Source organism: Candoia aspera, chromosome 4, assembly GCF_035149785.1.
Source record: "Candoia aspera isolate rCanAsp1 chromosome 4, rCanAsp1.hap2, whole genome shotgun sequence".
Classification (NCBI taxonomy): Eukaryota; Metazoa; Chordata; class Lepidosauria; order Squamata; family Boidae; genus Candoia; species Candoia aspera.
In genome coordinates, this window is record NC_086156.1 from 107,593,340 (window position 1) to 107,604,794 (window position 11,455).

An 11,455-nucleotide genomic window follows, 5' to 3' on the forward strand; every position below is an offset into this window, starting at 1 on the left:
TCACAACGATCACAAAAACTATGCCATTGATACTCATTGTAGCCTCCCCGGTCAATATTGCGGACACCACTGGCATACTAAACCCATCCTAATACTGTCGTATAAAAAAAATTATGGGAGGCCACCTACGAGTGGCAGAAACCTGGTTCCTCTGACTGCTGCCAGACCTTTCTGATAAAGTGCTTTGATTCGTTCAGTTCCTGACAAGTTTAAATAAGAGGCATGCATCAGACCTATATTGACCGGATCGAGTACCTCACATCGCATGTGAAAGGAAAGGCATAAAATATATCATGTCCCTAGTTAAATGTATTATAGCAGATGATGTACCTCTCTCGTCAGGGTCATAATTCAGATTTACCAACACATCCTGGCTTTAGTATTTGCTGTCAAGGAGATCAACACTAATCCCCAGATTCTACCCAATATAACACTGGGCTTCCAAATCTATAACAGTCATTTCACTTCAAAATGGATGTATCATGCCTCAATGGAACTCCTTTCCTCTAAAGGCAGATTAATCCCAAACTACAACTGTGACACCCAGAAATATCCAGTAGCAATAATTGGAGGACCTGACACTGATGTATGTCTTCACACAGCCATCATTCTGCACATCTACAAGTTTCCTCAGGTAACCATTTATGTGTACTATGGATACAATTTGATTAAATCACTCAATCCTTTTAGATAAGACTTGGTCACTGGGAAAATGTAAAGACTGATTGAAAACAAGAGGCATCCTTTTCTTTCCACCTTCTTGTTAAAACTTTGAAACACATTTGTAACGGCTGCTCCATTTTCAATTTCATGGGTAATAATATGTGGATGGAGAAAGTGATGAACATTAACTGGACCTAGAAAGCTCCAGGTTTACCACATGTTATGGTCTGCATTCCAAGAACTTACTTAATAACTAAATTAGCCCCATTTCTGAGTTCCCACAGTAGACAGAACAAAACGTTGGAGTTTATACAGCATAGGAAGCCACAAAAAAAACTAAGCAAGATTTCGATTAGCAAAGATTGATACGTCATGCAAAACTAACTGTGAGCATTTATATTTAGAAGTGCTGGAGGATCAAAATTGCAAAATGTAAAAGTGGTAATAGGAGATGGCTTTAAATCTTTGCTTGTGCACTAAAGTTAGAAACAATTATTGACACACTTTTTAAAAAATCAAAGCCTTCATTCCATTCCTAATTCTTCTGTATTTTCTATAGTTGATGTATGGCTCTGCTCCAATCACAGATCAGGACAGACAGGCTGGTTTCCATAGGACATACATAATAACAAATTAGCCCTTTTTCTCAGTTCCCACAATAGATTGAACGAAATGTCTGCTTAGGAAGCCACAAAGAAATGTAAAAGAGATTAAGACACACAAAGATTGCTATGTTGTGCAAAATAAACTTTTTTAAAAAATACCCTTAATATTGCTGGAGGAACACAACTGCCAAATGTGAAACTGGTAATTTGAAATGGATCTAAATCCTTGCTTGTGCACTACAGTTAGAAAAAATATATTGACAGATTTTTTTAAAAAATAAAAGCCTATTGTCTTCTCTCCTAATTCTTCTGTATCTTCTTTAGTTGATGTATGGCTCTGCTCCAACCACAGATCAGGACAGACAGGCTGGTTTCTACCACCAAATATTTCCAAATATGGACCATCAGTATAAGGGAATTATTCAGCTACTGAAGCATTTTCAGTGGACATGGATCGGGGTCTTGTTTGTGAGCAATGACAATGGGGAGAAGTTTGTACAAAATGTGGTACCCATGTTTCTCCAGAGTGGGGTCTGCTTTGATTTCATTGAAAGATTCCCAACTGCTTCTTATTCCACTGACATTCTCAATATTGTGAAAGAAGGTATGAAAATGTATGGTGTTGTCATGAACAGCACTGTGAATTCAGTGGTAGTTCAAGGTGAAATCGATATAATGATAATTTTGAGAATGTTTCCAGCTGTGTCAAAATTTGATGAGATACCATTACAAGGAAACAGTAAAATCTGGATTATGACAGCCCAGATGGACTTCACATCTCTTCCCTTTCAGAGGTGGGAAGACCTAGATTTTCTCCATGGTGCTCTGTCCTTTGCAGTTCATTCAAGAGAGGTCCCAGGGTTTCGGGAATTTCTTCAGTCGAGAAAACCAGACTTCAGTCCAGAAGATGGCTTTATTAGGGTTTTCTGGAAGGAGGCATTTGGATGTGTGTTCTCAGGCTCCATGGTTGATGGGAAACCCAACCCAGTCATGGACAGTCAACCGACATGCACTGGGGAGGAGAAGCTAGAGACCCTCCCTTCCTCCGTTTTTGAAATGGACATGACTGGCCACAGCTATAGCATCTACAATGCAGTCTATATTGTGGCACAGGCATTGCACGTTGCTCATTCAATGACCTTCAAACATAGAGCAAGAACAGGCAAAGTGAGACTTACTGAACTTCTCAGTCATCACCCATGGAAGGTAATGTCTCAGGGACATAAAGAAGTGTGAAGTGTATAGATGTGTCTCTACCTCATCTAAAGGCCAAATTCAATGTTTAGTTCCATATCATTTTGCTTTTGGACATAGTGCATTTCTCCTCCAATAAATAAGATTTTTTAAAAGTGATAAGTTCAAGGAAACAGCAGAATGCCTTTCCTGATGCTCCAGACACAAGGATTCACAATCTTTACTGAGTGCCTTTACTAATCTGGTTTCCTTCTCTCCATTTATGTTAATATATCTGATGCACAGGAAGCACTATTCCAGCACTGTAATTCAGGAAACAGCCTGATATTTTCTACTGCATCTATTTCTTTTTTTTCTTTTTTAGTTATTTATTTCATTTATTTATTATTAAATTTATAAAACACCCATCTCAGTATAAAAGTGACTCTTGGTGGCTTACAGATTTTTTTTTTCAGAATGCTTATCTTTTTTTTCCTTCTGATTTTAATTATTCAATTGCATTTTTCCTTTAAATTTAATTTTAGTGGTGACATCATTATTATCTTCACCATCAACATAATCAAAAATATGCCTAGAAACACTGAAAGAGATAGTTATTATTGTTTTTTTCCCCTTTTATGGAGGATGTGGAGATTTTCAGAATTGATCAAATGACAGCGTGCAAGAACCATATAGTGAACCAGTTCAATTTATTGTCTCCCCTTTTATCTGTAACATTTAAAAGCTATAAAAGCACTGCTTTCTGCAAGACTTTGACTCTTTTAGCTAATTAGTTCTGCATATTGCTAGAGAAGGTAAGTATTCCGTCTTCATACTTCTAACTGCAGAAGAGACTGGAAATTAATATATGGCTTAAACTGCTTTATCAGATTGGGTTAACCATCTCCCTTCTGCAAGAGGAAGGGATGGTGCAAGGTGTGTCCATCACGGTGCATATTACTATTGTATAATTCCCAGATAAAGGGAATTAAGGGGTTTAACTTAAATTTATCTGGTAATCTCTCATGGCTAACAGACTTCTATTTTCAGATCCTCTTCTCTCTCTGGATATCTACCAGTTCTCCTTCTATCTGTCCATCTGTCTGTCTGTCTCAATCTTTGGAATTTATATTGGATAGACTTGAAAACGTTCCAGGCTGTCTTCCTCCCTGCCTTCTCCTCTTTGGTGAACCTCTATCATGGAGGAACATCAACAGTCTGAAACCGCCTAGAGTGAACTTTCCTTCTTAGCCATCTTCTCTGTTTAAACCACTCTCTTCCTTTAAACTCTGTAGACCGTGTAAACTTCCTTCCTCCCCCAATTCCAAATGGAATACTCTCACTCTCTGAAAAAAGGGGAAAAAAAAAAAAAACATTTATTCTAATTCTTTCCCAGACTCGGATTACCAGATTCAAGTATGTTTCTATGCTTTGGGAACTCGATATAAGCTACATAAAACAGTTTATTTCCAATATGCCTGAAGTAGAGATAGGTCTTCAGCATTTTATAGATCCTCATTATTTTTTTTCTTTCTTCCCTTCATTCTTTAGGCTTGGTTTATATCTGTGTATGTTTTTGTTGTGTGTTTCGTTTTTTTTTTGTTTTTGTAGCTCAATGAAGTTTTAAGAAGGATCTCATTCAATAATACGGCAGGAGAAGCAATATCTTTCAACCAAAATGGAGAACTAGAGGGTGGATTTGATGTCATCAATTGGATCACATTCCCAAACAAGTCCTTTCTGAAAGTCAAAGTGGGTGGAATAGGGTCTGTGACTTCCCAAGAGGACATGCTGAGCATCTACGAGGAAGCCATCATCTGGCCAAGCAGGTTTAACCAGGTAGATGGAAACACATGTTTGGACAATCCAGAATCATGTTACCAGTGTTTACCTGAATAGATGTCAGTTCTGGAATAGTTTTAGTGATTTTTCTTCTTTTCTCATGTCTTCAGTACTAAAAGATGTGCCACAGAAACCTGTCATTGATTATAGCTTTTATATAGTCATACCGTGTTGAAAAAGGGAACAGACACTTTGTAACCTATATGGATCCAAAACATAGGATAAATACTTCTTCCAATTGCATGAAGACCTTTACATGATATAATCCATTACATTATACAATCATATATCATCTTAAATCACAGCAGAGGTCAGCATCTAAGTGACCTTGGTTGGTGGTAAAACAAGCCATGCCAAGCGGTAGTCAGACTTGTAGAAAATACCAAGGCTGTAGGAAGGTGAAAAAAGGTCCACAAAGAAGACAGAGGGAAACTACCTCCATTCCATTGTCAATAAAACTACATGGACATATTCATGTGCTCTCCAGCATATAAGCTTGACTCCAGAAGGTTTTTTCCCTAGCATCATTTAAAATACTTGTCAATAGATATGAGGGTTAGCTCTGTACATCTCAAAGTATTTTCCTCCCCTGGCCTCTTCACTGACATCACTCACAAGACCTCTCACCAAACACGATACCAAGTGGGAGCCTAAACAGAGAATACCTACTACAACACAGTCTTGGGGGGGAGGCAGGGGGGGAACCAAATAAACAATAACAACCAACCCCCCCCCCCACACACACACCAAGCATTCTTTCTTTTTTAATGAATAGGTCCGGCCACTTTCTCAGTGTAACAATTACTGCCATTTGGGTTCCACCAAGACGAAAATAGAAGGGAAGCCATTTTGCTGTTATGATTGTCTTCGCTGTCCAGAAGGGAAGATTTCCAATCTGATAGGTGAGTGGTGAAAGATGAGTATTGCAGAATCTGAAGATATAGTGATGTCAGGTGGTGTAGATATTCATTTCTATGCGGCCAAATATGTTTCCCAGTTGATAGTTGCAATGTAAGGCTACTGTCTGCAGAACATAACACTACTCTGTCACATTCTGAAAAGAGGTCTAATTATTTTTATTTAGTTATTTATTTATTTATTTTCTCAGGATGGCTCACATAATGGCAATGGTGGGATGCTGAGTTATTTGAGATTCAGGCTATGCAGAAACTAAATCTTTTACCACTGCTTCAGAATGCACTTGAGACCCAAGCTAGGCCCCCCTGCTATGTTTTCAAGCTGTCAGGTCATCCCTGGAAAAGACAGTGCTTTAAGATGATGCAGAGAGGATATAATTTTGTGCTTCTGCACACCCAAAGCCACCTCTGTACATCAATCCTTATGCTCTGCACTGCCATATTTGATATTTCTAAATTGAATTATGTAAAGTGATTGATGATACAAATAATAAAAATAATACAGTTGAACATCAATATTTCTCTGCTCTTATTGCATCTGCAGAATGCTGCTCGACAGCCCTGTTTAAGATCACTCAATCAATTCTGGGGAAGGTGGGTCCCTACGAGGCCATGAAGAGGAGTTTTATGGGCATGTGGAGGATAAAATTGCTCGGATTCATTCTAATTTTGATGCCGAGCGTAAGGCATGACATCTGGAGATGCCTGGGGAACATAGTTACTTGTCCCATTCCCAGAATAGGCCTGAGGAAGTGTACAGGGTTTTCCAGTCTGTAAATGCCACCACTTGTCAATTACATCCCTGTCCCTCCTGGCTGGCAAAGGCAGCTCAGGAGGTGACATGTGGGTGGGTCCAGGCGATGGTGAATTCATCCTTGGAGGAGGGAGTGGAATTCTCTTACAGACGGGGTCTGTAACATGCCCTCTCTGCATGACTGGGTCAAGCGGGTCAATGTCAGGGAGGTGAGGCGGTCCCTCAGGTAACCTGGCCCCATGACCTGTAGGGCTTAAAGGTGATAACTAACACCTTGAATTATACCTGGAAGCAGACTGCTATCCAATGCAGCTCACGATATAATGGTGTAATGTTCCAATCTAGGGCACCATGAATTGCCTGTGTTGCCGCATTTTGGACCAACTGTAGCTTCTGGATACTTTTCAGGGGTAGCCCCATGTAGAGCACACTGCAGTAGTCTATATGGGCGATGATCAGGGCACAAGTAACCATGCTAAGGGCCTCCCAATCCAGGAAAGGGCATAACTGGTGCACAACATGACATTGCAAAAAGCCCCCCCTGGCTATTGCTGCCACGTGTTCTTCAAGCAGGAGTTGTGAGTCCAGCAGGACCACCAGATTTTGCACTTGGTCTTTCTGGGGCAGTGCAACCTCATCCAGAACCAAAGATGACAAAGTCCAAGATATGGAAGAGCCATTAACCCACAGCCACTCTGTCTTACCAGGGTTCAGTTGAAGCCTGTTGTTCCCCATCCAGACCCCCAAAGTCCCCGGTCAATGGGAAGGGACAGTCACAGCATCACTTATTTCACCAGGGATGAAGATGTACTGTATAATTGAATATCATCAGTATATTGATGATACCTCATCATGTGATCTCACCCAGTGGTTTCATATAGATGTTAAAAAGGACAGGAAAGAGGACCAAGCCCTATGGCACCCCACAAAGGAGTTGCTGTAGGCCAGATCACTCACTCCCTATCAACACTAATTGGGACCAGTCCTGGACGAAGGAGGCGAACCAGCACAGAACTATGCCACCCACCCCCAAATCCCGGAGCTGCCCTGAAAGGATACCATGGTTGATGGTATTGGAAGTCGCTGAGAGGTCAAGAAGAGCCAGGATGGATGCACTGCCTCCATCCCACTCCCACCAGAGGCCATCCATAAGTGTGACCAATGCTGTTTCGCTTCCCTATCCAGGCCTGAAACCTGACTGAAAGGGCTCTAGATAATTAGTTTCATCCAGGACCCTCTGGAGCTGCAATGCCACCACTTTCTTAACCATGTTCCCCAAAACGGGGAGGTGGGAGACGGGATAAAAGTTGTCCGAAGAGTAGGGTCCAGCAATGGTTTCCTGAGGAGGGGGTGCACCAGCGCTTCCTTCAAGGTCATTGGAAACACCCGGTCTTAAGGATTTGTTTATCATAGCATGGACCCAAAAACATGTCACCTCCGCGCTGCATTCACTAGCCAGAAGGGACATGGATCTAATTGAAAGGTGGTGGCGTTTACAGTCTGGAAGATCCTGTCCATTTCCTTGGGCCCAACAGGATCAAATGGCTCCCAGATAACGGTATGTATATACATACATGCACACAAGCCTATGTGTGTGTGTGTGTGTGTGTGTAATGTGATGGAGAGAACAAGCATGTACATTGAATATTTTTGTCATCCCCTCTCCATTGTAGAAATGAGAAGAATCTATTAGGAAATACTTCATTAATGTAGCTAATAACTGGGAACCATATTTGACTGATTATCTCTTGAAAATCTATCCTTTTTTCCACACCTTATGACATTGCTATGTTCCATTGTGATTTTGTTGAGTTCAAAATCAGTGCAACCATCTTCCTAACCTGAATCTTTTTCCTAGATATGGATTACTGCTTTTCATGTCCAGAAGATCAATATGCAAACAAGGATCAGAATTCATGCCTTCCAAAAGTTGTAACATTCCTGACTTATGTGGAAACGTTGGGGACTCTCTTGGCCATTTCTTCTCTCTTCTCCACTTTTATCCTTTTGTTGGTTCTGGGCATCTTCATTAAGTACCAGGACACTCCCATTGTCAAGGCCAACAACCGAAACCTCACCTACATCCTACTCATTTCGCTCCTGCTTTCATTCCTTTGTGCTTTACTATTTATTGGCAAACCCAATAAAAAAACTTGTCTCCTCCGACAAAGTGCTTTTGCCATAATATTTACTGTAGCTGTATCATGTGTGTTAGCAAAAACCATCACTGTGATTTTAGCTTTCATGGCCACCAAACCAAAGTCTGCAATGAGGAAATGGATGGGGAAGAGATTGGCTATTTCCATCGTCCTTTTCTGCTCCTTCATTCAAGTCATTCTTTGTACCGTCTGGCTGTTGACCTTTCCTCCGTTCCCTGAATTCAACATGCACCTAATGGCAGAAGAAATTGTTCTGGAATGTAATGAAGGCTCCTTTGTCATGTTCTACTGTGTCCTGGGCTTTATGGGCCTCCTAGCCCTTGTCAGCTTCACTGTAGCATTCTTTGCCCGGAAACTACCGGACACTTTCAATGAAGCCAAATTTATCACCTTCAGCATGTTGATCTTTTGCAGTGTTTGGCTCTCCTTTGTTCCTAGCTATCTGACCACAGGGGGCAAACATATGGTGGCTGTGGAGATCTTCTCGATCGTAACGTCCAGTGGGGGGCTCCTTGTATGCATCTTTTTCCCTAAATGCTATATCATTATACTGAGGCCTGAACTGAATAGCAAGCAGCAACTAAGACAAAGGAGAAGCTGAAAGATCTGGAATTGTATTGCCTTCTTTTAATTTAGCCATGCAAAAGCAATAAGACCTCAAACTGAAGATCTATAACCCACTGCAACTGCAATTTTAGTAGTTGGAAAGCTGTTTCTGTTTTTAATGTTTTAATGTTTTAATGTTATGTCCCACCATATAATCATATGTCCCACATATAGTTTTATAGATATTTGTAATAAAGTATGTTTAATAAATAAAAATAAATAAATATTGACTAGAAACAGTGAATCAAATCTAATATACTAGCTGCCAAGGTGGGGACTATTTTATCTCTCTCATCAAATTAATGTATAGAACAGGTTTCTAAAAACCATCTGTTCTAGTCAGTATGTTTGAATGGAATACCAAGATAGATACATAGGACTAGAATATTGATGGGAGAAGATTATGGTATACATTATGCTAAATATATAATAAATATTGAATTATAGTCAGGTGTATGGATTACATGCTAAGGATAGACTGTTGAATGTTGAGAAATGCAGTGTAACCTCCTCTCCCCTTACATTTGTTTTCCTTTCCTCCCCTTTCAGATCTCCCCTTTCAGACCATTCAGATCTATGTATAAACAAGACCAAAGTGACTTAGGCCCTTGACCTTACTGTGGAAGCTAAAACAAATTGGAGGCTTACTCCTATCTTGTACTTGTTGATAGATAGATAGATAGATATCAGTGATAAGTATTGCACAAGCTTATGGGGAAATAAATAAATATACCAATGACTACTGGAAGAAGTGAATTTGATGCATCTAGGTGTTGTGATTGGAGGTCTGGAGAGAAAAGATCATTAACATAATACAAATGGTGAGCTAATGAGTATAGTTTTCTACAGAGTGCCAGTGTAATTTGAAGTGGAAGGGAAGGGAAGGGAAGGGAAGGGAAGGGAAGGGAAGGGAAGAGAAGGGAAGGGAGGAGGAGCAAGGAGTATTAGGTATGTTTGCCGCCTTGAGGTATTTATAAATAAATAAAATAAAGTTGGAATAAAAATAAATAAAATAAAATAAAATAAATCTCCTTTGCTTATATCTCATACCCTCTGAAGTTTAATAGATCTTTTTGCAAATCCAAATCAAATGTCATTGTGGTCATTAACCAGCACATTCAGACTTTGCAAACTGTAGAAGCATGCTCTGATTAACCAGGAAGTCCTGCCAATTCAGAGCAGTCTTTAGAAATAGCAGCTATCTCTTCCCCATGTATTACAACTTCCATCTGTTTAATTCCAGATATATCCTGTTCTAGGTTAGTTCCGTATCTAGCTAAAAAATCCTTAACTTTCAGAATCAAAGTTAATTTAAATCTTTGTTGCTGATAGGAGAAAGTTACCCCTTCTAATTTTTCCCAATGAAAGGGGAATTTATTATTTTTCAAAATGTCTGTCAAAAAAAAGCATATTCCTTTCTCTTTCTTAAAATCCTTACTGGTATTTCTTTAAGAACAGTTATGTCCACATTTCCAATATTAAGTTTAGAGTCAAAATGTCCTTGCAAAACCAAATCCGTTTTTCTCCTCGAAAACAGTACCAAGACATATCTCAGTTTACTATGTGTAGTTGCATATCTAGAATTAATACATTTTTTTTCTATTTCATCCTACATTTTATCTTGTTCCCAATCGATTAATATCACCAAAGCTTGTGTAATTGTGTCTTTTAAATTTTCTTCTTTAACTTCAGGGATTCCCCTGAGCCTTAAACAAAATTCCTCTCTCTCAATTCCAATAATGCAAGTCTGTCAATCGTTTTCTCCCTTTCATTTTCCAACAAGTCAACTCTATCATTATTTTTTTAAATTCCTCCTTCCATTTTCTTTTCCATTTTCTCCAATATTTGATCAAGCCTTTCCTCAAAATCAGCAAATCTTGAATCAAGTGATTGGTTAACATTTCAAGTAATAGTTTGTGAAGTTTTAAGAGTATTTTTTTTTCAAGCATGCTTTTTATCCAATCAAATTCACCAGACCCATGCCTTGTTTGCTTTCTAGTAGTCATAATTTCTATTTATTCTCCCCCCCCCTTCCTTTTTAAAAAAAGAAAACAAAAACTATTTTTTTTTATTTCAATAATTCAAGTTTAATACTTTACCTCCCTCTAGTGGCCAAACATAATATCCTTCCCCCCCACACACATACAAAAAAGAACCAACTCTTCAACTTTAACAGCTAAAAAGGAAGGGGGGAGTAGAAGTCTCCAATTACACTGAAAGGACCAATTTGTATCTTTGTTTAAAAGCAGTAACCAATCACAGCTTAGAAATCACAGCTGTTAATCTGTTCAGACACCCTGTCCTTTCACAGGAGGGTAAGAGATGTTTTCGACCATTTCTCTTAAAACAGACTGAATAAATCTAACAATGCAATTAAAACATTTTGAACCCATAGTAAAAGCCAACAACTAGAACCTCACTATAGTATCCTGGTTGCCCTCCAATTATCTTTTCTTTGTGTTTTGCTATTCCTTGGGCAACCTGATAATGTTCTCATTTAGAACAGTTCATATGTGAAATTTTCCCTGGATCCTTCAAAGGTTTTTCTGCCTGCCCAAAGTTATGTCTTTTGTCTCAGGTTGGGCTTTGGGTGTGTTTGAGGGATGCTTCAGTTCAACAAATAGCTGCTGCCTGAAGCTCTGATTTTATTTTATTTTATTTTATTTTTTTATTTTATTATTTTGATCCTATGAATCAAGCACTGAAGCCAGCAAAGTAGGGATGTGATACAAAGCA

The 11,455-nt window shown here is 39.2% G+C and overlaps 1 protein-coding gene across 1 annotated transcript; it reads left to right on the plus strand.

Moving 5' to 3' along the window:
* The first annotated feature begins 490 nt into the window (after positions 1 to 490).
* On the plus strand, positions 491 to 8,714 carry LOC134496957 (vomeronasal type-2 receptor 26-like). Its single transcript, XM_063302672.1, has 5 exons — positions 491 to 634; positions 1,593 to 2,474; positions 4,053 to 4,280; positions 5,077 to 5,185; positions 7,813 to 8,714. The coding sequence occupies exons 1-5, from the start codon at positions 491 to 493 to the stop codon at positions 8,712 to 8,714; spliced, it is 2,265 nt and encodes a 754-aa protein (XP_063158742.1).
* The last annotated feature ends 2,741 nt before the right edge of the window (positions 8,715 to 11,455 follow it).